We start from the raw sequence: 27186 nt of genomic DNA on the forward strand, positions 1-27186 counted from the left end.
CGAGTCCCCGCGGCGCTCTGAGTCGTGGGTGGCTTTGGAGTCGGTCATTCAACTTCTCAAGCCTCACGTTATTTGTTTTAAATGGGGACAGCGCCAGTGCCCGCCTCAGAGGGCTGGGATCTAATAGGTACCGCGCGAATGTGGGCTCCTTATTGGGCGCTCACTACGCAGGACAGAAAACTTCTATCCCGCCCCAGTGTAGCCTTAGGGGTGTCTGGTAGGTCGGGGGTCTCTCCGGGGGGCCAGCTGCCTGACTCTGCGATAACTTCCAGGAGAAGTAGTGTAGCGGAAAACAAAGGGTCCTACTCCTTAATCCCACCCACTGGTGTACTCATCCCGGAAAATAAAATATAAAGCCAAGCCGGTCACCCGCCTGAGCGTGAGAGTGTGTCACTGCTGGCTAGGAAAAAACCCAGACTTTCATTCTTTAACATGGCCCCAAAATACTAGAGCACCTGGTGCCAATACTTATAGGCGTCGTTTTCCACTAAGTTCCGTGTGGATTTTTTTCCTCCGGGGAAAACGCTTTAAGTCAACTCAAATGCGCAACAAAGGACACAGTATCTATTTTATTTCAGCATTTAACTTTTTTGAATTATGTAAAAAAGAGCCACTTCGTTATTGGATGAAATTCTCTTTTGCAGGAGACAGCGAGGGAGTGTCTGTATCTACAATACTGCTAAAGGAATATACTTGTGTTTGAATTGCAAACATAACCTTAAAAGTGGAAAGGAGCATGGTACTCAAAAGTCGTTTAAAGTTATTTTTAAAACAAATTTTTAATGACAATAACTTGAAAAGGTAAAGAAGAAATTTACTTTTGTTTCCAAATTTGTCCGAATGCTTCTTTCAATAACATCTCTACGCTTCTTTCAATAACACCTCTTAGAATTGAGTCCTGCTTCCCTAGTATGACATTTAACTTGAATAAAAAAATGATTTAGAGGGCTGGCCCTGGGCTGAGTGGTTAGGTTAGCGTGCTCTGCTTCGGCGCCCGGGGTTTCTCTGGTTCCGATGCTGGGCACAGACGTGGCACGGCAAGCTGTGCCGAGCCAGAGTCCCACATAGCACAACCGGAGGGACCTACAACTATGCACTGGGGGACTTTGGGGAAGAGAAGAAGGGCGAAAAAAAAAAACGAAAAAAGATTGGCAACAGATGTTAACCCAGGTGTCAATCTTAAAAAGAAAAAGATTTAATTCAATTCATTGATAGATTTATAACGTGTAGCAGTTACGCTCCATAGTGCTTAGAGTGTATTCTGGCTCCTTTTTCTTTCTTTTTTTTTTTTTAAACTTTAAATCAGGGGGCCAGCCCGTGGCTGAGTGGTTAAGTTCATGTGCTCTGCTTCAGTGGCCCAAGGTTTCCGTGGTTCCGATCCTGGGCTCGCAACTAGCACCGCTCATCAAGCCATGCTGAGGCAGCATCCCACAGAGCAGAGCCAGAAGGACCTACAGCTAGAATATACAACTATGTACTGGGGGGCTTTGGGGAGAAGGAAAAAAGAAAAGAAGATTGGTAACATGTTATCGCTCCGGTGCCAATCTTTTTTTTAAAAAAACAGCTTTCAATCAGGAAACATACATAGTATCTTGAAATTTCACAAAAATCAATATTTTCTTGGACTGGGCTTCATGTCGTAAAATTTTTTCCATACTGATAGGGTTGAGATCCAGTGGCCTGGAAGGTCAAATGGTCCAACTGCCCATCCCTAGCCTCTATGTGGGGAGGACAGGAGGAAATCTTGCATGGAGGACCTATTTTGCACATAAAAAATGCTGGGAAGATTTTAAAAAATACTTATGCCCAGGGCCCATCTGCCAGAGAGTCTGATTTTCCTAGGCATCTGTATTTTTAAAGGCTCCACAAGTGATTCTCATGTGCAGCCAAGGTTGAGAACTATGGTTTAGGCAGAAATGTTCCATTTTTTTTCTCTTATGGGCTGAATAAAATGTTACTCTTTAATAAAGGAACTGAGTAGTTGTAAATAATATTAATAAGGAATTAAAAGATTTTCCCAACGGGAACATCAATAAACTGTGTAATGGATTTAAGTATCTAGAAATCTGAAAGAGCAAAGCAAAGTATAATCAATTCTTAGATGTCCCTTATAATCTGTATTCAATGTAATATTGTTTGTAAATGATCTAATCAAACTCAAAGGTAAAGAGGTGATGGCATTATCCTGGTCACTGGTTTCCTATCTAAAGGTGATAAAGTGTCCAAAGGCTTTTGCTGGTGTGAATAAAACAAAAAGGGATGGCGAAAAGTGTTTATCATGCTATTTAAGTATGTACAATTCAAAATAATTTGCTTTTAAAAGTTAAGAGGCCCTTGGCTTCTCTTGTGTGTGGTTTATTGCTTATTAACATATTTGACTTCTTGTTGGCATTAATACAAGTTCTGTAGGGAAAAGGCTAACATGTTAGAAAGTGAAGTTTATAGATCCCTCTGTGGATTTCATTTTCCTGGTCTATTCATGGTTCCATTAGCATGAATAGTAAAGAAACACCCGTATCAAAAGAAAATATTAATTATACTTCACAATATATAAAGCCGCTGGCTAAATAGTGCCATTTCTGTGATAATCTGAATTTTACCATGGAAACTCTTGTAATTAAAGTCTCGTCCTTTACATAATATTTATTCTGTATAGGATTTATCCACATACAATAATGTCAGTTTTAAAACAATTGACTGTTACTTGTATAAAGTCATCTCACAAAATAGAATAATACACAACACACCTCAGTGAATTAAGCTGATCTTCTAGGATTCAGAAAACTTGATCATTCTAATTATTCCTATTTTTGCCATGGTTTCACTGGGTTGTCTTAGGTAGGTTGCTTTACTCTCTGTGCCTCAATTTCTTTACCTTTTATGTGGGATAACTGTCCTATTTCATAGATATGTAAAGAATAACAAAAATTATTAAATACTTTTCAAATATAAAATGCTATATAAATGATAAATAGTAATACTGATCCACTCCAATATAAAATAACATAGAACTTTCCATTTAGAATCTAAAGTTTGGTCCTCCAGTACCTATTTTATCACCCTTCCCAGTTAAACACATCTTATGCTGTACTGTTTTTAGTGATTTACCATAGTATTAATTTTAGGACTCAAAAAAATAGATACATATACAAAAACACAATATGAGTGGAAGTTTCAATATATCTTAGCATGACTTGGCAAAATAACTTTAATGACTTGAGTTCTGAGTTCATAAGTAACTGAAACACCAAACTTTTTCATCCATTGAGCAGTAACTTGGCCACATAAAAGCAGTAACTGTTTGTTTTGATTTCATTACTCAAAAATACAATATTGAAAAATTTCTTCTTGAAAAGTCTTAAGATATGATAACTATAGAAGGAGCATTGTCTACCAAGGAAGTGATTCGCAGCTCTAAGAGACCCTATGGTTACTGGCTCGTAAGCACAGTAAGAGGAGTAAGGCAGAGAGACTGCAGTGCTGAAAGGGAATTCAGTTACCTTGTCCCACAGTTGTCAGTGCTGTGCTCCTGAACTCTGCAAAGGTGTCTGGGGAAAGGCTCGCAGGGAGCTTTAACCAGAGCACCTCTGATTTTAGAGTTTCTCCCTTAAATGCTGAACTTCTCTATGAAACAATTCATTTGGAGAAAGGGTTTCTCGGGTAAAAAAAAAAAAGCCTTTAAACTGCTGATCTAGTCCATTACGCTTCCTCCACACATGAGGCACAAGTGCACTGGTGCTTTATTTTTACAAAACTTCATCCCATCAACCAGACACTCGAGGACCAGCGTTAGAAGGGCGTTCAGAAGCTGATAAACAGCATTACTGTAAGAGCAAACTTTGGTCTAACCAACTTATTATTTTCTTAAAATTCAAAAAAGAAATCCTTGGCATAAATAAAGCTTATATTAACAGATTATACCCCTATGTAATATTTTCCCACATTTAAAAGCCAAAGAATTCGGTTTTCTTAGAAACCATTCATGGACAGTTTCACTCTAGGAAAGAACTGGTCTCTAAAGTCTTAGATATATATGATATGATAACTGGAGTTATTATTTACAACTTACAAACATCACAAATGTTCTTTTATGATCCTAAAATAATAGAACAGATGTGCTGTGTAGTTAGGTGAACTTGATAGCTGTTTTGTGGGGATTGCTTGATGCTTGTTATAAACAATTATGAGAAAGCATTATTTCTGATAAGGCTCTACAAGTGCTGGTGGCACTGTGTTCAGTGGACTTTGTGGACATTCATGCCAATATATGTAAAATTTGCATGCAAAAGATAATAGCATAAAAACATTTTTTAGATCATAGACTAAAGTGCGTTAGAGTGTACACATGCAAGCACTACTTCATTTCTATGAATAAAGCTCAAATCAGTCATTTTTCCTATGGGCTCCAATGACTAAAAATCAGATTATAATTTTGAAAGATGTTACCATCATCTGGTGAGACGAGAGTATAAGTGTTCCCTCCCTCATTTGGATACAACTTAATTGTTAACACTCCTGATTCAGGAACAGTCATGTTGGGAGAACAATGGACTCATGCTCATCATCCAGTCTTGAAGCAACTGGAAATTTACTATCAAGGGAATCTTGAAAAAGTCTCAGAATTAAGTACCATAAAACAAAGTGGTTATTCATCTATTTATAAAAAATTTTAAAGATATTAACCATTTTAGCTCACAAATGGGTATCAAGGACAATCATTCATTAAAGAATAAGAGAAGATAATAACATAGAAAGTATCATCTTGAGGTATATGTCATGGCATTTAAAAATAGAGTATAGGGGCTGGCCTGGTGGTGCAGTGGTTAAGTTTGCACGTTCCACTTCTTGGCAGCCCGGGGCTCACCAGTTCGGATCCCGGGTGTGGACATGGCACTGCTTGGCAGGCCATGCTGCGGCAGCGTCCCATGTATAAAGTAGAGGAAGATGGGCATGGATGTTAGCTCAGAGCCAGGCTTCCTCAGCAAAAAGAGGAGGATTGGCAGTAGTTAGCTCAGGGCTAATCTTCCTCAAAAAAAAAAAAAAAAAAGTCAGCCTAAAAAAAAATACAGTATAACTCATGGAGCCTCTCCCTATCAAAATTAAATTATATCAAGCTTAATTGTGATATCTTGCAGAGACCTTTATGAAGGTCAGTTCTTCTGGTATTTATATTTTATCTTTAGAACTAAGATAATCCTTCTCCAATTTAACTGTAATTTTGCAATGTTTCCTAATTCATACAGGGCAGGAGTTTAAACTTAACTTTGTATCCTAGGAGAAAAGTTTGTTGAAAAATCATATAAACAAGAGAAGCAAAAATGCATAAAGCATTTAAGAGAATAATTTGTTCAAATAGTTTTATATATAAAATTTACATATAAATAACATAAAAACATGTCAATAGATACTGTAGGGACATTATTTAGGATTATTTGAATAACTACTTCAAGATGTTATATATTGTTGAAGATGATGAAATTCTTTCTCTTTTACACTTTCTAATTCTGATAGGCTTCTTTTTATGATTACTGCTGATTGCTAAGGTTTGACCTCAATTCTTGGCCATTTCAGGAGACAACACAGGGAGAGAAAGTTGAAAAAGGACTGTTTAAAATCAAAATCTGTCCAATCCCACCCCTTAAACTTTCTGACCTTACTTTGCTCATTTGTAAATCAGAGACAATAATATTTACCTTGCTGCTTAGGTGAGAAAATGAGAGAGAGCACTTTATAAATAATATAGCAGTACATAAACATTAGAAATCACTCTTAAGAACTGGTAAAAGTTCTTCACTCTACTTTAGGTTTTGGGGTTTTTTTTAAACAATACTGACTACATCAGAGTAATTTTTAACTTAATGAAAAAATTTCAAAAATGAACAATTTCAAACATTTTAGATTTGTCTTCTGCCATAATCCTAAAACATTTAGGATACTGGAATGACGATAGGTTGTTTTAGATCTGAAGTTAATAGAAAGACTTAACAGTTCAGTCAGGAGGGTGCCAGGCCTTTAAATGTGCTCTTACCTGGTCCCCTGTGAAAACTCAATATTGGTAGTTTATGTGTTTTTGAAACACCTTGAAATTATCTTACGTAAACTTTGGTTGTGGTAAATTTATTTAAAGTACTTCCTTTGAAAAGAGTTTGCTAAGTAGATCTTCCAATATTAAAAGAAAAAAGGTATCTGTGTAGTAAAAGTAAGAGGATTAATTGTTCCTCCATCATACCAACTCAAACTAGGTCTTTCTTCCCAGTGCAGCAACACATTTTAGGGCAACAAAGTTCAGAATGGACACAATGGCCTGTTCAGAAAGCATGCAAGTTACATCAGGTCACTACTTTTACGTCAGTCTGATCAATCTGTTAACCAGACTCTGACCATGGAAAGGGAGAGATACAGAAAGTCAGTGTAAGTTGCAGACATGCCAGCTCTGTCGGTTCACATTACAACTACCTAATGTTGGGCTTTATTTCCTTTTCTTCTTCTTCTTCACTGTCATCAACCTGTTGTATGACCAGATCAGCAGACCCATCCTCTACAATCTCCACGTATGATCTATTCTCATCTTCACTCAGGTGCCATCTGGAATCCTTGTCTCCATCTGATGGGGACATAAGATGCTGTTCAGCTTCCAAATCAATGGGGAGGCTGTCTATGCCAACTTCAGCGAGGCACTCATTACACAGCCTGTAGCGCCGGGTTCCTTCCTGGACCACCTGACCCGTTAGATCAGTCACATGGCGTTTGCATTTCCTGCAGATTAGTTTGCATGCCTGGTGAATCTGTGTAGAGATTTAAAGAGTGAAACAAAAGGATTTTTCAAAAGCAGGACAGTTTGATATTCTAGGTACTGGTTCATAAACTTAAGATGTTCAAAGCCAAGCATTAATATTAAATTAACATCTAGTTTTTAGAAAAAGATCACAGGTTTTGGTGATAAATTGATGTCACAGAAATATTAACACCAGCTTTCTCTAAATAATGGCTATAATGTTTTTACGATTAATATTACATATTTGATAATTTCACATATTCCTTAATCCAATAATATTTTAATATCTGCGGTAACAAGGGAAACCTACGCAGACTAACAATAATTGCAAACATTTAATATATGCCATGTTCTAGTCTAAGGACTTTATATATCTTAATTCAGGGGGAAAAACCCTCTCATTTCATGTGAGTATTACTTTTTTGTTATTTTGCTAGAGAAAGAAAAAAAATATTGTCCCAAATTTAAATTTATCACAAAATATTTTTGGACAGAAGGATTGCTTGCCACTTTTATTAAGGAAAGATCTGGAAGAAAGAGGACTGGACTACGAATTGGAAGGCTGGGGTTCTAGTTCTGGTTTTGTCATTTACTAACCTTGTCATTTACTAACCATGTATCTTGAACCAAGTAATTTAAAACATAAACCTGCTTCCAGGGTGATAGTCAAAATATTTAGCCACTGGTAAGGTATGGGCACCACCCAAACTGAATAGAAGCCTCACTAATCAGAATGGACACTGGTTATAAATAACCACTACGGTGGTTCTGTTACATATCAGCCTATTATTATCCCTGCCTGCCTCCTTACTGGGGAATACAATCCCCATTAATCCCCTTAACAGGGTTGCAACTCAGGTTGTGAAGACCAAATGAGTTAATATGTGTGAAATGCTTTAGGAAAAAGTTGTAATTGATGAATAATTATATATTATAGTTAGTAGTAAAAAACTTTGTTCAGTAGCTGTCAGAGCAAGAGATTATAGGTTCTAATCTAAAAATTATTACAATTAATTGTATAATGCTGAATTAATGTTTATGGTATATTCATTTAGATAAAGTCAGAACGGTATGGATGGAAGTAGGCCACCAAATACAAATAGTTAAAAAAACCAAGAAAACTAATAACGGTCTGGCAAAATATCTAAAAAATGTATGGGACTACCTCACTCAGTACAATTATCTTCTGCCTAACCACTGACATATCAATCAGTAAATATTGAAAGCACACAATTTGAGTGTGCCCTTATTTCTCCTGAGATAGTAATATTATGGTTATCATAGGAGGCATTGTTTTTGTTACAAAGTTCTGACAAAATTCATGTTCACCCTCCCAACTCCAATACAATTATGAAGTCAAAGAAATTAAGGGCCGACCCTGTGGCCAAGCGGTTAAGTTCACGAGCTCTGCTTCGGTGGCCTAGGGTTTCCCCCGTTCGAATCCTGGGTGAGGACATGGCACCGCTCATCAGGCTGTGCTGAGGCAGCATCCCACGTACCACAACTAGAAGAACCCACAACTAAAAATATATATACAACTATGTACTGGGGGGCTTTGAGAAAAAGGAAAAATAAAATCTGTAAAAAAAAAATTAAGATAAACACCATAATGTTAAAATTGAAAATATCATCATGAACTCATTGTTTAAAAAGTATAGATCTTCTAGCTCTGTCCACTGAAACAGTGTAAAAAGAATGACACCATAATGACAATGAGCACGCTAGCTGTCCAAATTTTGGTTTCTAATTTCATTCTCCACTAAAAGGATCCACAACTCCTTTGAGATGGCTGACTCCAGTTTTGTGGCAGAGAAAGTACAAGGTGAGCCTAGGGCTCTTTTGGAGCCAGAGAACAGGGACACTTTGAAAATTTAATGAAGTTGTGACAGAAGGACACAAGAGCCAGCTTCAAGGTATTCCCACTGGACAAAACTGAAAATTTGAGTATCCAAAAGAAAAACTGTTATGGATCCAAACACAATGAACCAATGAAAATTCATGAGACCGTATGCTACTTAAAAAACAAAGCCAGGAAAAACTCATATATCATTTGAGGCTACTAGCAAATCAACTCTGTTCTTTGAAAATTGGTAGTTAAAGGGAAAGAATTAAACATTTATCCTGCTTCTCCTGTAGAAACCCTATTTCACAGTAACCAAATAGCCCAAAGTGATGAGGGAAAGCTTTACTTTATAGAATTCCAGCTGATAATGAAGAAGGAAGGATAAAATTAGCAAATCATCCCACAACTCCACATAAAATTAATAATCAGGACAGAGATTATCAATTGGTGTTAATGTCATTGTTTTTTTTTTTTGAGGAAGATTAGCTCTGAGCTAACATCCGTGCCCATCCTCCTCTACTTTATATGTGGGATGCCTACCACAGCATGGCTTGCTGATCAGTAGCATGTCCACATGTGGGATCGGAACTGGTGAACCCCGGGCTGCCGAAGCAGAATGTGTGCACTTAACCACTGCACCACCAGGCCGGCCCCCAGGTCTTAATACCATTAAAGGGATGGTTGATGGGGAAATGGATAGTCATTTAATACCAAAATAGCTCCACACAGATTCCTTTCTAATCACAAGGCAGCACCTTTAACTGTACAATGGTGAGATCATGGTATTACCCTAATCCAGTGATCAATATGAACAATATGAATAATGGGTCCACTAGATATTGTGTGTCTCCTAATGTGACACAAAATGAAATATACAATTTCACCTTTAATGTGTTGTAGCCAAAAGTATTTAACTTGAATCCATTAGGCCTTTGGATAAAACCTCTAGTTTATAGAAAATGCAGGGGAGACAGAGGAACAAACTAAATGGCACCATGTGGAGGCAAGCAGAGAAATCCAGAGGTAGGATATTTTGTAAAACAATTGGCTCGACATCTTCAGTAAGTCAGTGTTATGAAAAAAATAAAGGGGGGGGGGGAACTACGGTAGTTTAAAAAGCATTTAAGGGAGCTAACAATGAGATGGAATACATGGTTCTGCATTGGACAAACCAGCTAAAAAAGGCATTTGGGGGATTATGGGAAAATTTGAAAATTGAACTGGGTGGTATATAAAATTTTACCAAGATGGGAAAGTAGAGATTGGTCACTAAAGCAAACAGGTTATAAAATAGCACGTACAGAGCTGGCCCTGTGGCCTAGTGGTGAGGTTTGGCACACTCCACTCCAGCAGTCCGGGTTTAGTCCCCAGGCGTGGACCTACACCACTCACTGGCAGCCATGCTGTGGCAGTGACCCACATACAAAACAGAGGAAGACTGGCAAGATGTTAGCTCAGGGCAAATCTTCCTTAAGCAAAAAGAGGAAGATTGACAAGGGATGGTCACTTGGGGCACATCTTCCTGAGCAAAAAATAAATAAATAAATAAATAAAGTAAAATAGCCTGTACGGTATGACACTCCCGGTCAGAGACTGGACTGTCAGCAGTCAGAAAAGGCTCAGGGAATTTTCTGTTCAGTGCTCTGATGGTTTAATAAGGTAGTGACACTGGAATTATTCTGCTGTTCATCTTGCAGCAAGAATTTTTTCCAAAATCTATGTTCTGTTACTCATCCTTCTCTTCCATTTATACGGGTCATTTTAATTAAAGGACAACGGGTCACTTAAGCTGATTTCTTCATGAGTTGCTTTATAGTTAGTTATTCAACAAATATGTTTTGAGCACCTCTGTGCAGCCCCTTTTCTAAGTGCTACGTATACAGCAGGGAGCCAAACAGACAAAATCTCTGCCTTCATTAATCTCATGAAGCTAGATTTTTTTAAAATTAAAAACAACCTTTTATTATTACAAAAGCAACGAAAATGTATTATAAAAAGTAAAAGTTAGGAAAAAATACCATATTTTTACCACCCAGATATTACCATTCTTTTTTTTTTTTTTAGGAAGATGAGCCCTGAGCTAACTACTGCCAATCCTCCTGTTTTTGCTGAGGAAGACTGGCCCTGAGCTAACATCGGTGCCCATCTTCCTCTACTTTGTATGTGGGACACCAACCACAGCATGGCTTTTGCCAAGCAGTACCATGTCCACACCTGGGATCCGAACTGGCGAACCCCGGGCCCACTGAGAAGTGGAATGTGCGAAGTTTAACCACTGCACCACCGTGCCAGCCCCCAGATATTACCATTCTTAATACTTTACCATGTGCATATATATATATATATATATATATATATATATATATATATATATATATATATATGGGTTTTTTTGGGGGGGGTTTTGGTGAGAAAGATTGACCCTGAGCCAACATCTGTTGCCAGTCTTCCTCTTTTTGCTTGTGGAAGATTGTTGCTAAGCTAACCCCTGTGCCAGTCTTCCTCTATTTTCTATATGGGACGCCTGCCACAACATGGCTTGGTGAGCGGTATGTAGGTTTGCACCCAGGATCTGAACCTGCAAACCTCAGGCCGCCGAAGCAGAGCACACGAACTTAACACCTATGCCACCCAGCTGGCCTCGGGTTTGTTTTTTTAACCAAATTAGATCGGCTCTCTTGCTCACCTTGCTCCCTTTCTTTGGGAGATTATAGAGAAATGAGAGACTAGAAAGGGGGCGTGGTGGAGAGAGGTGGGACAGCAGAAACTAGACTGAAAACCCACCAGATAAGGACTCAAGAATCACTAGTAGTTGCTGAGTCTCTGAAGTGGTGATTCTGACCTAGACAGTTAAAACATTTTCACAGTTTACATCGTCTTTGGCTCTGAAAAGGCCAGTATATAAAAACATTAGATGTTAAGTGTATTAAAGTGGATATTCAAAAGAATGTCTCTTCCTTCAAGGTCTCAAAGGAGAATAAAAATCAATATATGTATATTAAATTATGCATTGTGTGCAAGGTAAAAACATTAAGTTGGAAAATTTTTTAATACGGTAGAGTTGTGTGAAAAGATTTTCCTGAGTAAATTAGATTATCCTAAAGCAGATAAATGCACATATTTGTTAAGGAATAAAAGATGAAAAGTCATATACATACTGTTCGGAAATGGCTACTTAGATGGTCTAGCCTGCTAAATCTTTTCCCACAAGCTTGACACGGATACGGCCTTTCTCCTGTGTGACAACGAAGGTGGCGCTTTAGGTCTGCTTTCCGCTTCACCACGTGCGTACAGTATGGGCACTTGAATCGCATCCTGGGCAGGTCATCTGTCAGGGGACAGTTTGATTAAATCACTGGAAAGTTCATAATAACAATTCTTCTTTTTTCTTTTTGAGGAAGATTAGCCCTGAGCTAACTGCTGTCAAGCCTCCTCTCTTTGCTGAGGAAGACTGGCCCTGAGCTAACATCGTGCCCATCTTCCTCTGCTTTATACGTGGGACGCCTGCCACAGCATGGCGTGCCAAGTGGTGCCATGTCCGCACCCGGGATCCAAACCAGTGAACCCCAGGCCGCCGAGAATCGGAACGTGCGCACTTAACCGCTGTACCACTAGGCCGGCCCCCAATAATAAGAATTCTAATAACATAAAGCATCCAAAAGGAGTTGGTGAATCGAATCTAGGAAAGGTAGGAGAAAATAAGAAGAAAGAAATGTTATTAAGACTAGATTATCAATGTAATCGTAAGTACAGAACAATAACTTCCATGTTTGATATATTTACAAAGTCTGGGTAAATTTGAGACTGTCACACTCATCATTTTATATAATGTCAGAGTCACATTTAAAATTTTAGATTTAAACATTTTTTAATGTTTTTAAAATTAATTTAAACATTTAGATTTTTTTTTCTGTTTTCCAAAGCTTTATTGAGGTGTAATTTACATGCAGTCAACTGAACACCTTTAAAGTGTACAGTTTGATGAGTTTTGACATTATATATACATCTGTGAATCCATCACTGTAATCAAGGTAATAAACATATCCATCACCCTCCAAAATTTCCTTTTCCTCCTCCTGTAATCCTACCCTCCAATCTCTCCTTGTGCCCCCCGTCCCAAAGCAACCACTGATTTGTCACTATAGTTTAGTTTTCATTTTCTAGAATTTTATATAAGGAGAATCATACAATATATACTCCTTTCTAAAAATTTGGCTTCTTTTACTCAGCATAATTACTTTGAGAATTATCCATGTTGTTGTGTATCAGTAGTTCATTCTTTTTTTATTGCCAAGTAATATTCCGTTGTATGGATAAACCACAATTTATCTATTCACCTGGTTCTGGACATTTCCAGTTTTTGGCTGTGTTATGAACATTCACATTTATATTAGTGATTATAAATTATATTTATCATAAACTAATCCCTCTCTACTGATTCCACTTCCTTAGCATTTAAGCATTAAACATTTAGATTTTAAATGCAAAAAGGTAATACTGGATTTTAAAACTGTAGACAGATTTAAAAAGTAAAAGTATTTAATATTTAAGCTTTTAAGTAACTTGTTTTATTTACATATTTTTATCCCCTGGTACTATTCATATACTTGTAATATTTTTCTTTTAAACGTGAAAAAATTTCAAGGATCTTTAATTTTTGTCTTAAAACTCATATGTTTTCAAAATATTCGTTGTGACTGGAGGAAAACTTCATCAATTTATCAGCTGTTACATTCAGCTGGTCATTATTGAAGTTAGATTTAAATAACTAGAATTATAAAAGTGCACAGCCCAAATAAAGACCACTTTTTTGCTGTTTTAAAATGCAACAAAGATTTCCCATTTATGCACTTTCATTGCCTTCATCAATGGTTGGAGCTCAGCAGGACCTTCAGTAAGCTCTATAATATGGCACAATTTCACATATTTTCAAGTTAGTAACCTACAGGAAAATGTGATTAGTAAAGATAATCAGGGTGCCTATTGTTTTAAAATACATTAGCTAAATGAAATTATTTTTAAAAATTTATATGACAACCAGGGAAACATGACTACTGACTAGCTATTTAGTGGCTGTTAAGGAATTGTTAATTTTGTTTAGGTATGATAATGGTATTGTAGTGGATTTTTTTAAAGATCATATTTTAAGGATACCTTCTGAAATACTTACAGATGAAAACTTCTGATGTCTGAGATTTGCTTAAAAATAATAAAGGGAGGGGCCAGCCCCACGGCGCAGTGGTTAAGTGCGAATGTTCCACTTCAGCGGCCCGGCTTCGCCAGTTTCGGTCCCGGGTGCAGACATGGCACCACTTGGCACACCATGCTGTGGCAGGCGTCCCACACATACAGTAGAGGAAGATGGGTATGGATGTTAGCTCAGGGCCAGTCTTCCTCAGCAAAAAGAGGAGGATTGGCAGCAGTTAGCTCAGGGCTAATCTTCCTCAAAAAAATTAATTAATTAATTAAATTAAATACAGGGAGGGGTTAGGAGTAGAGGTACAGATGAAATAAGATTGGCCATGAGTTGAAAGTCGTTGAGACTCAGTAATGGGTACGTGGAGGTAAATTATACTATTCTCTTTACTTTTCTATATGTTTGAAATTTTTTTAAAGTAAAAATTTTAAAATATCCAATCTAAATCTTATAATCTGCAGGAGTTTCATTTTATCATAATTTTCCTTTAAATTCACATGTAAACTATTAAGCAAATTTGCCAACTGATTAGTTGGGGGAGAAATCGGGTGACATGCAGTTCTTATCCCTATTTTCTACTTCAGTCTTATGGGGGTGAGGAGAGGATGACTTTGAAACTGTCAACCTACATAATCTCTCTGCATTTTGCCACTATCATAAAAATGAGATGTCTCACGTTGTTGCTGCACATAGAATTACAGCATCAGTGTTATGGGTTGTGTGTTGTTTTTTTAAATTATGTATTTATATCTTAATGTAATCAGATGTAGTCTTTTTTTTTTCTTTTAAGGAAGATTAGCCCTGAGCTAACATCTGCTGCCAATCCTCCTCTTTCTGCTGAGGAAGACTGGCCCTGAGCTAACATCTGTGCCCATCGTCCTCTACTTTATATGTGGGATGCCTACCACAGCATGGCTTGCCAAGTGGTGCCATGTCCACACCTGGGATCCAAACCAGCAAACCTCGGGCCAGCAAAGCAGAATGTGCACACTTAACCGCTGTGCCACTGGGCCGGCCCCCAGATGTAGTCTAATTTCTGTTAGATCTTGTGTCTGGGAACCTTTGCAAATATGCATGGTTGCTCTATTTAATTTTTCCATATAAAAATACTCCTTCCCCAGGGAATACTCAGAAAAAAAATACTTAAAGTGAAAATATGTGTCTTAGGAATTGAACCATTTAGAAAAGAGCTTTAAACATTTAACCGTAATCTAATCACCCACAGACACAGGTTTAGAAAATCATGGGTTTTGAATCTCAGAACTCTAGTGTTCTGACTGTTACTAAATTTATTCAATATTATTTTTAATATAAAAATTTTAAATTTACATTTTTTGAAATAAATTTTTTTAAAAATTAAATTAAAAAAAAAATCACTTGGTTCAACTGCCCATAACACCTAAAAGTAAGGCCATGTTGAGATAAGTTGATTTATCTAAGAGTCTTGGAACCTGACTGAGGGAGTGATTCTCTTTTTGGGTACCTGGAAAATTTCTGGATGTGACATCAGATCCTTGACCATACTGATAGCCAACAGGAGTAGAGTCCATTTCAGCATCAATTTGTGCTTGTTCTTCAGCTTGGGAAATGTGGCTGGAAGAATCAGATGTCCGTGCTTCTCGTTTGCTTGACTTATAATGAGCAACTTCAGAAGGCTGGGACAACCTCAAATGTTTGGACTTTTTAATGGCATCTTTCCTTTGCTCATGCTTGGCCAACGGCTGCTGAGTATTCCTTTGGGACGCTGGATGGTAATTATACTTACTCCAAGATTTTCCACTTATTATACCTGTTCCTCGATCTGGGCTTAGGTGAGAGTGTGGAGAACTGCTTTCCTCTTGCCAGCCACCGCTATAAAAAGAGGAACGTTCTATACCATTAGAATTGGCATCTTTATCGGAGAGACTGAAATAGCGATCTTTTTCTTTCTCGCTAATGTCTAATGAAGATTTAATAAAGGTCTTACATACACTAATGACATCGGTCATCTGAAGGAAGCTAGCAGCTGACATCACTTCTATGACATTCTGACCAGTAAGAGAGAGTTTGCCGGAATAGACGAAGTCCAGGATCACTGTAAAAGTGTCAGGGGAGAAAGCCTGAAACGTAGCTGTGGTTGGCTGACTCGTCTCCTTTGAATTCTGAGAAAGAAGCATTTTAAAGTAGCCACTACTGGCAAACAATACATTCCGGTGCGCTTTGAAGACCTTCCCTTCAACGAGGATGCTGCAATCACAGAACACGTCCTGCCTGCGCTGCTCATTCAGCTGTTGCAGGAGGTGCGACTGATGAGAGGAGATCTCCATTCTGCAGAGGAAGACACACGTGGTTACCCAAACGGAGCAACACTGTTCTTCTAAGACGAGTCAACTAAAGTAATCATCAGAAACCTCGATCTTTTTTCCATTAAAACCACTTTCTTCTCAGAGAATATAGTCTCCAAGACACAGAAGACAATAGATTTCAAGATATCATTAAGACTACCCCATTGGTTATTAGATTGTTAGACAATTATTTGTTCAGTCAGTACACTTTATTGAGCATCTTCTATCAATCGAGCCTGTGGCTGTATGCTGAACTAAACAGGCTTGATTCTTCCCTTTGTGTAGTTTTCAATCTAGAGGGGGTATCGGGATTAAACAAATAGCCAGATGAAGTTATAAATGTCAAGTGAAGTGCTAAGACAGAAAGAGGGCCTATGAGCAGTATACAAGGGTAAACTAGTTTCGATTGGGATGGAGAGGGTTAAGGAATACCTCTGAGAAGTAACATTTGACTTGAGACCTCAAAGATGACCAGGAATTAAACGAATGAAGAGTGAAGGGAAAGATTTCGGTCTGAGCAAAATGGTGGTCTAGAAAGTGCTGAAACTTTCCTGCCACAAATCTCTAGAGATGCTTGCTAAAATATAAGCAAAATTTTTTAAATGTATGGCTGGGCTCGCAAGAAGGAATAAGAAATCTCTAGGTGGGGCTGGCCCTGTGGCCAAGTGGTTAAGTTTGTACGCTCCACTTCGGCGGCCCAAGGTTTCACTGGTTTGGATCCTGGGCGTGGACATGGCACCGCTCATCAGGCCACGCTGAGGCGGCATCCCACATGCCACAACTAGAAGGACTCACAACTAAAATATACAACTATGTACTGGGGGGATTTGGGGGAAAAAAGAAAAATAAGAAAAAAAAAAGAAAAGAAATCTCTAGGTGCCAGAAGTGGAGAAGAAACAGAGCTGGAGGAGCAACACGGGCTTGGGTTTATATCAGTAACACAAGCTGGAACGCTCCAAGGACCACAACCTTAATGAAAAGGGACTAGTACCCTTTGCCTGTAAGTCCAGGGAAAGGGTAAAGAAAGTTTGTCTTTGCAGGGTCTTTGGTGGAAAAAAAAAAAGTCCCTAGATGAGATATTCAAACCCCAGATTGTACTCTGTGAGGTTCTGGAGTGCCAATGTATTTACCTGCTTGATGTGGGAAACCTCAAGCTGAAAAGTAACGTGAGAATTAGTCCTGGGCTGGGGGTGTCCCTGGGGCACCTTGCAGGAGCAAATCCAAAGCTATCAGGAGGGACACTCAGAACCCAAGCCAGGTAGGAAATACACTCTGCTTAAGCTGAACTCAAAATCATTCCCCTCTTTATACAAAGTGGATTGTTTCCACCATCGCACCACCATGATGTCTAACATCTCCTATCTTAAAAACAAACAAGCAAATAAAAACTTTGCCTTGATTTCACATCTACCTCTGGCTACTACTCCATTTCTCTGCTCCCTTCACACAACATTCGTTGCAAGAGTTTTTTGTTTTGTGGTTTTCATTTGCCCTCTTCACTTCTTCTCCCATTCTCTCTTGAACCCATGCCAATCTGGTTTGCATCCCCATGCATCAAAACCAGTTTTTTAAGATCATTAGTAATTTGCATGTTGTCAGATCCATTGGTCATTTCTTTGTCCTCATTTTACTGACACAGTGGATCACTCTCTTCATCCTTAAACATCTTCTTCACTTGACTGCCAGGACACCACTTCTTCACCGTTCTTCTCCTACTGGCCACTCCTTCTCAGTCTCCTTTGCTGGTTCTTCATTTTCCTGATCTCTAAGTGCTGTGGGATTCAGGACATCCTACCCCAAAATGTGGCACTTTGGCATACTGAATATTTTGAATTGAAGGAGTTTGAGAAAACAGAAGCAGGAAGGTCACTCTGACACCCTCCACCCTTCTCCTCTGCAACAGGTCACAATCTCTCCTGTGAGAGGTGCCCTCCTTATACCCAGAGGAAGGAGCATCCTTATCTCAGAAGACAAAGGGATGCTGAGAAGAATCTGAACAAACACAGCTGAGTTTCCCCCAGTTTACTAAACTTACCTCATACTCCTTAACCTACCACATTCCTCCACGACTGTCGACTCTTCCTCAAACCTAGCATAAAAATACTCGGGTCTACCTGCTTCTTCAGGGCTTCATTTCCTTATGAAGGCTTCCATGTCACGTAAAACTTATATTAAGTAAATCTGTTTGCATTTCTCCTGCTAATCTGTCTTTGTTAGTTTAATTTTCAGACCCAGCCAGGAAGAGAGTCAAAGAAAATTTTTCCTCCTCTACAGCTGCAACGCCCCAGGCCTCAGGCCTCAGACCTCCTCCTCTCTACTGATGTCACTCCCTAGAGGAGCCCATCCAGTCTCACCGTTTCAAATACCATCTTTGAGCTTATCACTCACAAGTTTACATGTCTACCCCCAACCTCTTCCTGAACCTCAGACTCATGTGTCTATTTACCTGCTTCTCCACTTAGGCGTTTAAGAAGCATCCTGAAGCTCAACATATCCAAAACCATACTCCATTCACCCTCACCTGAAACCTGCCTTTCTTATGTCTTAGCCATCTCAGGAAATGGTAACTCCATTCCAGTTGTTGAGACCAAAAACACTGAGTCATCTTTGACTCCGTGTTGTGAGCTTTACCTTCAAAACAAATACAAAATTCTGCCACTTCTGTCCCTTACTGCTGTGACCATCTTGACCCAGGTCACCGTCACCTATCGTCAATAGCCTCCTAATTAGTCTCCCCGCAACTTCAGTCTAGAGTGACCCTTCTAAAACAAGTGAAATGACGTTACTCCTCTATGCAACACCCTCCCTTGGTTCCCCACCTAACTCTGAAGTTCTTCTCATGACCTAGACGGCCCTGCATGTCCTGCATCTCCCCCCTCCCGGTACCTCTCTGTCCTCACAGCCTCTGCTCCACCCTGATGCACTGCATTCCAGCTAAAGGCCCTCTGCTCATTCCTGAACATTCAAGGCGTGTTCCTGCCATGCAGCCTTTGTACTCACCCTTCACACTGCTTGGAAATTCTTCCCCCAGATATACATGTGGCTCACATTCTCACATCTTTTAGGTCTCTGCTCAAATGTCATCTTATCAGAGAGCCTTGCCTTCACCATCCTGTATAAGCACCCTCCCACTCTCTATCCCCTTATTGATTTGTTTATTGCCTGTTTTCTCCTACTAGGATTTAAGGTCCAAGAGAGTAAAGATTTTGCCTCTTGGCAAAACAAAGGTTTTGTTTAGTTATATGTCTCCAGTTCCTTGAACAGCACTTGAGCACACAGTAGATGCTCAGCCAACGTTGTTGCATGAATAAATCAAAAATGTTAAAACATACAAGGAAACCATTCTTTAGGAAGAACAATTAGCAGGCATAACAGGAGAATTAGAACCCCAAGAATTTCAGAAAACAGAACGAAAATCTGATAGACTATTACATATGTTTAAAATGGTCAAAGAGATAAAAGTTGATATAGACTAGCACACAGTTATGAACATAGACACGAGACAAAAGTAGCCTGATTTGCAAGTCTAGCTCCCCCACTTACTAGCTGTGTGAACCTGGGCAATTTATTTACCCTCTGTATCCCTGTTTCCTCATCTGTAAAATGAAACAAAAAACAGCACTTATTTCATATGATTATTGTGAGGACTGAATGAACTCAAAACAGAGTTGGGCATGTAGTAAACACTCCACAAACATTAGCCATTCTCCTTTTACTTTGCTTTATTATTATTATCTACAAGAAAAGAAACCAGGAAAAAAAGAAGAGGCAGGTGTGAAGAGGAACTGAATGTATTTAATACATGAAAAATATAATTAATGAAATTAAAATGCCTCATGTTGCAAAATGGCTGCCCATCTCCAGCCTCATGTTCACAATCCTGGCAGGAAAAAGACAAAAAGACAAAAGGCAATTGTCAGCCCAGTCTGTCTTCTTTTTTATCAGGCCCAAAAAAAAAAAAAAAAAGCTTGCCTGAATGCCTCATCCAGGGGGCTTACACTTGCAACTCAATCATCAGAACCATGTCACCTGATTTTTAAATGTGCCCTCACACTCACTAATAGTATATATTAATTTTCACTTTTTCATTTTTACCAACACTTAGTGTTAGCAGACGTTAATTTTGCCAGTCTTAAGGATGTGTAAGCAGTATATCACTGCTTTTATTTGCACGGACTGAACAACTTTTAATGTTTGTTGATCATGATTCACTGAACTGCTTGCTCATTACATTGTTCTTAACTAACACTGCATAACACTAACCACAAAAACAATGTTCTACAATAACAAATATTTAGTTAGCTCACATGCCTGTGGGTTGGCTGATTTAGGCTGGACTTACGAGGGCAGCTCTGCTAATCTAGCCTGGGCTCACTCGCATCTCTAGGAGTCAGCTGATTTAGGCTGGACGTCGATGGGACAGCTTGTCTAGGGTGGTTGTGTTATTACAGCCTCACATCTTCCTCCTGGGACCAGTGGGGCTAGCCTGGACAATTTCTTCTCACGACAATGGCAGAAGTACAAAAGACCAAGTGGAAACACATGCGGCCTCTTAAGGCTTAGGCTGCAACTGGCACACTGCCGTATCTACATAGTCTCCTAGACTACAGCGAATCACAGGGCAAATCCAAGGTCAAGGGAAGAAGAAAGATCCTCTGCTCTGTTAGCAGGAAGAACTGAAAAGTCACGCAAGAGAGGGTGTGAATATAAGCAGGGGTGATGAACTGGGGCCAATAATGCTATCTACACAATATCTTATTTTTTTAATTGGGTTGTCTTTTTCTTATTGACTTACAGGTATCCTTTATATATCCTATATACTAATCCTTTATCACTTATACGCCTTCCAAATATCTTCTCCCACTCTGTCTTTTTAAGTTTATTTAAGGTAGTTTTCATTAAAAAGAAGACTGGTTTTAATATAGTCAAATTTATCAATCTGTTGATAGCATATGTTTTCTGTATCTTGTTTAAGAAATCCCCTATCTCCAGGACACAAAGTTTTTTTTTTTGTTTTTTGTTTTTTTTGGAATATTAGCCCTGAGCTAACTGCTGCCAATCCTCCTCTTTTTGCTGAGGAAGACTGGCCCTGAGCTAACATTCATGCTCATCTTCCTCTACTGTATATATGGGATGCCTGCCACAGCATGGCTTGCCAAGCGGTGCCATGTCCGCACCCAGGCTCTAAACCGGCGAACCCCAGGCCACCAGAGCTGAACGTGTGCACTTACCTACTGCGCCACCAGGCCGGCCCCACAAAGATATTTTTTAAAGTTCTATTTTTCACTTTTGAAGATTTAATCTACTATTTATTTTGCTTATGGTATTCTAATTTTTTTCACATAGATAACCAATTTTTCTGGCACTATTTATGGAACAGTGTATCCTTTCCCCACTAATTTGTAACTGCTACCTCTGTTATACATCTAGTTTCCACAAATTCATGGATCTATTTCTGAGCTGTCTGTTCAGTTCGTTGGTCTATTTACCTGTCTCTGCACCAATACTTCACAGTATTAATTACCAAAACTTTAAAACAAATCCCCTTGGGGGCCGGCCCGATGGCGCAGTGGTTAAGTTCACACGTTCCGCTTCTCAGCGGCCCAGGTTCGAAGGTGTGGATCCCGGGTGCAGACATGGCACCACTTGGCACGCCGTGCTGTGGTAGGCATCCCACATATAAAGTAGAGGAAGATGGGCACGGATGTTAGCTCAGGGCCAGTCTTCTTCAGCAAAAAGAGGAGGACTGCCAGTAGTTAGCTCAGGGCTAATCTTCCTCAAAGAAAAAAAAAAAGAAAAAAAACAAATCCCCCTACCTAGTTCTTCTTCAAATAACATTTTTTAAAAATTCTGATTGGTCCTTTGTTCTTCCATATAAATATTAGGATAAGCTTATCAAGTTTCCCTAAAAAAATAAAAAGATACTCTATAGGGATTTTTTTCTGGAATTGAATTGAATTTATAGACTAATTTAGGGAGAGCTCACATCTTTGTAATGTTGAGTCTTACCATCCATGAACATGGTATAATTCTCAAGTTATTCACATCTACTTTCATATTCTTTAGTAATGTTTCCATATTTTCTCTATCAAGATCTTGCATGTTTTTGGTAGATTTATTTCTACTGCTTATAGGTTTTATTGCTATAGTGAATGGGTACTTTTTTCTACTGCATTATTACTGGTTTCTAGGCTTGCTATTGATATCTGGGTTTGTTTTTTTTTTGCCTCTAAAAAAATTTTTTTATGCTTTTTGGTGAGGAACGATGGCCCTGAGCTGACATCTGTTGCCAATCTTCCTATCTCTTTTTTTCTTCTTCCCTGAAGCCCCAGTGCATAGTTGTATATCCTAGTTGTAGGTCATTCCAGTTCTTCTATGTGGGACGCCGCCACAGCATGGCTTGATGAGCGGCATGTAGGTCCACACCCAGGATCTGAACCAGCAAACCTCAGGCTGCCGCAGTAGAGGGTGCAAACTTAACTACTCATTCATGGGGTCGGCCCCTGATAGCTGTATATTAATTTTGTATCTGGCAACCTTCCTAAAGTTTCTTATTAGCTCTAATAATTTATCCAAAGACTTTCTGGAATAGTCTCTATAGATCATTATATGCCTGCCAATAAGGACAGTTTTATTTCATCTGTTTCCATTTTTCATCTTATTGCTTGTGTTTGTCCTAACACATGGGCAAGGATCTCCCATAAAGTGTGGAATAGAAACCATGATAGCAGGCATCATTGACTGAATGGAAATGCTGCTAAAATTTCACATTAAGAATGATGTTTAGTGTAGAAGTTTGACAGCTACTTTTTAATTCCAATTTGCTAAATTTTTTATTATAAATGAGTGCTAAATTTTATTAAATGTTTACTCCGTATTTGTATGTTTTTTCCTCTTAATCTGTGTATTAGTTTCCTAGGGCTGCTGTAACAAAGGACCACAAACTGAGTGACTTAAACAATAGAAATTTATTGTCTCACATTCTGGAGGCTAGATATCCGAAATTAAGATGTTAGCAGGGCCACGTTCCCTCTGAAACCGGTAAGGGAGCAATGCGTCTTTGCTTCTGCCTACCTTCTGGTGGCCCCAGGCATTCCTTGGCTTGTGGCAGCATATCCCCAATCTCTGCCTCCATCTTCGCATGGTCATCTTCTTCCTGTGTGTTTCTGTGTCTTCACAAAGAATTCTCTCCTCATATAATGTTTTCTTACAAGGGCACTAGCCATCTTGGATTAAGAACCCACCCTACTACTCTAGGATGACCTCATCTTAACGAATTACATCTGCAACAACCCTATTTCCAAATAAGGTACTGAAGGTTAGGACTTCAACATGTCTTTTTGAGGGGAACACAATTCAATCCATAATAATTTGTTAAAATGCTCTACTACATTAATAGATTTTTTGGATGTTGAATGATCTCCGCATTCCTGAAATATTCTAACCCAGTCCTTACCTTTATTTTTCTACTTATTCATAGACTAAAAAGGTAAATTTTCTGGTTTTTCAATTCTCCAGTAATTCTAGGTTGAACTGTGTATCCCCTCAAAATCCACGTCTACCTGGAACCTCATAATGTAACCTTATTTGGAAATAGCATCGTTCCAGCTATAACTGCTTGAGATGAGATGCTGGATTAGGGTGAGCCCTAAAATCCAATGACTGGTATTCTTATAAAAAGAGGAGAGGACACACAAATACCCACAGGAAAGAGAGCTTTGTGAAGAGAGAGAGAGAGATTGGAATGATTCAGCTCTAAGTCAAGGAACACCTGGAGCCACCAGAAGCTGGAGGAGGGAAGGAAGGCTTCTCCTCTAGAGCCTTCAGAGGGAGCAAGGCCCTGCCCACAGCTTGACTTCTGACCTCCTGTCTCCAGAACTGAGCGAATACATTTCAGTTGTTTCTAAGTCACCCAGTTTATGGTACTTTGTTGCAGTAGCCCTAGGAAGCTAACACAAAACGCATGTAATTGCCAACATTCAACTGTTTTTGACCAATAAAAACAGTAATTTCATATAGTTGACCTAAAATCTTTATTTATTTATTTACTTATTTTTTGAGGAAGATTAGCCCTGAGCTAACATCTGCTGCCAATCCTCCTCTTTTTGCTGAGGAAGACTGGCCCTGAGCTAACATCTGTGCCCATCTTCCTCTACTTTATATGTGGGACACCTACCACAGCATGGCGTGCCAAACGGTGCCATGTCCACACCTGGGATACGAGCCGGAGAACCCTCGGCCGCCGAAGCAGAACGTGCGAACATAACCGCTGCGCCACGGGGCCGGCCCCTAAAATCTCGACTTAAAATGAATAGGTGAAAGGGAAAAATATTTATTTCTGTATTAACAGAAGCTGTTGCTATTTAAAAGCTGTCATTTTGTTTCAGTGGACATTTTTGTCTGCCACCCTGTTACATAATTTCCCTTCTGTTTATTCATTATTCTATTCGTAATACTCCTTCTACTCACTCATTGGCTTTCTCTGGTAATAGCTCCCCAACTTTTCTTAAGAGGATCACTCCTTCACCTCTTTGGGTTGTGATAATTTGGGAGATATTGACTCAAGTAATCACTCCAGAGGTCGACCTGTGACCTAGACCCGACAAATCAGAGCACTGCATTCCCATGGCCAGTTACTGGTTTTGGGATGGACACATCAAGCAAGGCAAGTGAAGGAGGTTCAATCAAAGTGAATCTTAGCATTTTTATTGGAGCAACTGGACAAGAAGACCACTCTTGCACAGGTGTGAGGATGGGAGCCGGTGGCTAACTGTAGCTGTTTTGCCACTGTGAGGAGAGAGCCTACATGTAAAAGGACCAACACTGAGGAATGCAGAGCAGAGAAAGAGAGAAAGGCCAGAAGATCCCATGGACATTGTTTTATTCCCCACACCAGAGGTTGGTCATTTTTTTTCTGTAAAGGGCCAGACAGGAAATATTTTAGCATTTGTGAGTGTGTGAAATTGTGATTTATAATAAATACATATTTTGGACTTCATCCATGGTTCCTGGCTCATAGCTCCCCAAACCCTTGGAATTTCCTAAGCAATAAGAGCAATGGGAGCCTCTTTCGTTATATTTGGTCTTTTGTCCTCAGTTCCTGAAATGCTCAGAGCCTTAAAGGTGAAATGGGTGTCTTGTTATTCATAAGAAGTACCTTTCAACCATAACTGTGTTTATGTTAACGAGGTGACTTTTGGAAATCCTCTAAAGATTGGGGGGGGGTGGACTGGTTGCCAGGGAAACCAACCATTCTATTAGATCAGACTAATTAGATGAGATTATATTAGAGGGTTGGAATTTTCAGTCCCAAGTCTTGACCTCTGGGGAGGGGAGAGAGGTTGGAGGTTGAATAAATCACCGATGGCCAATGACTTAATCAATCATGCCTATGCAGTGAACCCTATGTAAAAACCCAAAAGGACAGATTTGAAGAACTTCCAGGTTGGCGAACCAGAGTGCATCCAAGCTCCACAGGGGCAGATCCTCCTGCGTTGGAGACGCCATCCTATGTATCTCTTTATCTAGGTGTTAACTCATATCCTTTAATATCCTTTGTAATAAACCAATAATCTAGTAAGTAAAGTGGTTTCCCGAGTTCTGTGAACCACACTAGCAAACTAATCAAACCCAAGGCGGGGGTTGTGGGAACTTCTGATCATAGCCAGTCAGTCAGAAGCACAGGTACCAACCTGGACTGGCATCTGAAGTGGGGCAGACTTGCGGGACTGAGCCCTTAACCTATGCAGTCAGATGCTATCTCCAGATAAATAATGTCAGAATTGAGTTGAATTAGTGGTGGAGAATCGCTGGGTGTGGGGTAAAACTCACACATGGTGGTGGGCTACAGATCTCGCTCACAACTACTAATTCCACTATATCACTCAATTCTGCCACTGTAGCACAAAAGCAGCCACAGACAAGATGAGAAGGAATGGGCATGGGTGTGTTCCAATAAAGCTTTATTTACAAAAACAGCTACAGGCCACCTTTTGCCAACTCCAGCCCCAGACCCAGCCATGCCTTAAGCTTGGACTTTTCAGTTACTCAAACCAATGAATGCCCTTTTCCTTAAGCCAATTTGAGTTGGCTTACCCTTTACTTGTAAACAGAGAATCCCAATTTATAAGTGACTTCTGAAGACTCTGAAGTTTTGGGGGTAACTTCCATCTTAATTACTAGTGCAACTTTTCTTTGAAAATCTACTCCTAACCCTGAAAGCAAACAAAGTCCGTTTCATAGAGGAATGATTAATTGATGTCCAAGTCATTGCCAATTCTTTTCCAGACATAAAACTGCTATTTAAACACTTTAATTCTATTCTTAGAAGTTTTAGTAATTCGTTGGGGGAAAACACAGACTTTTTTTTTTTTAGTTGAAGTTTCAATAAGAATTTGCTTTCCAGGCAATCTGTAGAAGTTCTAAGTGAGCATCAGTATTGTTAAGAGTCACAAACAGTAGTCCGTGTGTACAAATTTATTTAAACAGGCTTCTAATTGAGAGTTGATAGGGAGTGGGAGGATGTTTAACAGTGAAAGCAAAATAGAAAATTATCTTCTCCTGACTGGAGAGACTTGGGCGCTGCCTTTGACAAGGGGAAGGAGCAACAGAGGACCTCTGAAGGGAAAGGCTGAGAGCTGTGGAGAATGACATCAGCAGCAGGCTATGTCCAACAGCGGTCACAAGATTATTCCCTAAAGTGAAATACCCAAAATTGGCAGCTGAATTCCTAGTTCTATATACTCCAGTCCTGAAAAGGAGGATACAATTTCAAGATAGGATTAAGAGTGAGTTTAAGGGGCTTAATGGAAAGACTCCAATAGATGAAAAGGAAAAGGAAATTCACATACACACACACACAGAGAACAACTGGGAGCAAACGTATGGTTCACACACACACACACACACACAAACAACTAGGGAACACATGTATGGCAGGGAAGAGACAGAGAACAAGCAAGAATGGCCCTGGGGTCAGCCCCATGGCTGAGTGGTTAAGTTCGCACACTCTGCTTTGGGGTTTTGCTGGTTCAGATCCTGGGCATGG

At 39.3% G+C, this 27186-nt stretch overlaps 2 protein-coding genes across 9 annotated transcripts in view; one reads left to right on the plus strand and one right to left on the minus strand.

The window, feature by feature from the left end:
* ZBTB8OS (zinc finger and BTB domain containing 8 opposite strand) overlaps nt 1-12306 on the plus strand; it is a 34896-nt gene extending 22590 nt beyond the window's left edge. For 2 of the 4 annotated variants that reach the window (XM_044770274.2, XM_044770276.2), the window contains one exon: nt 645-2259. In XM_044770274.2, the coding sequence (XP_044626209.1) occupies nt 645-683 (39 nt within the window). In that variant the 3' untranslated portion in view covers nt 684-2259. Of the gene's footprint in view, nt 1-644; nt 2260-12015 lie in introns of those variants that run through there. The other 2 variants (XR_011503499.1, XR_011503498.1) reach the window with 2 other exon arrangements.
* Nucleotides 2618-27186, minus strand: part of ZBTB8A (zinc finger and BTB domain containing 8A) — a 61809-nt gene continuing 37240 nt past the window's right edge. For all 5 annotated transcript variants that reach the window (XM_070510432.1, XM_014837903.3, XM_070510435.1 and 2 more), the window contains 3 exons: nt 15299-16122; nt 11777-11946; nt 2618-6785 (listed from right to left, as the gene is read on the minus strand). In XM_070510432.1, the coding sequence (XP_070366533.1) occupies nt 6453-6785; nt 11777-11946; nt 15299-16121 (1326 nt within the window). In that variant the 5' untranslated portion in view covers nt 16122 and the 3' untranslated portion in view covers nt 2618-6452. The remainder of the gene's footprint in view (nt 6786-11776; nt 11947-15298; nt 16123-27186) is intronic.

The sequence above is a fragment of the Equus asinus genome, chromosome 5 (assembly GCF_041296235.1).
Source record: "Equus asinus isolate D_3611 breed Donkey chromosome 5, EquAss-T2T_v2, whole genome shotgun sequence".
NCBI lineage: Eukaryota > Metazoa > Chordata > Mammalia > Perissodactyla > Equidae > Equus > Equus asinus.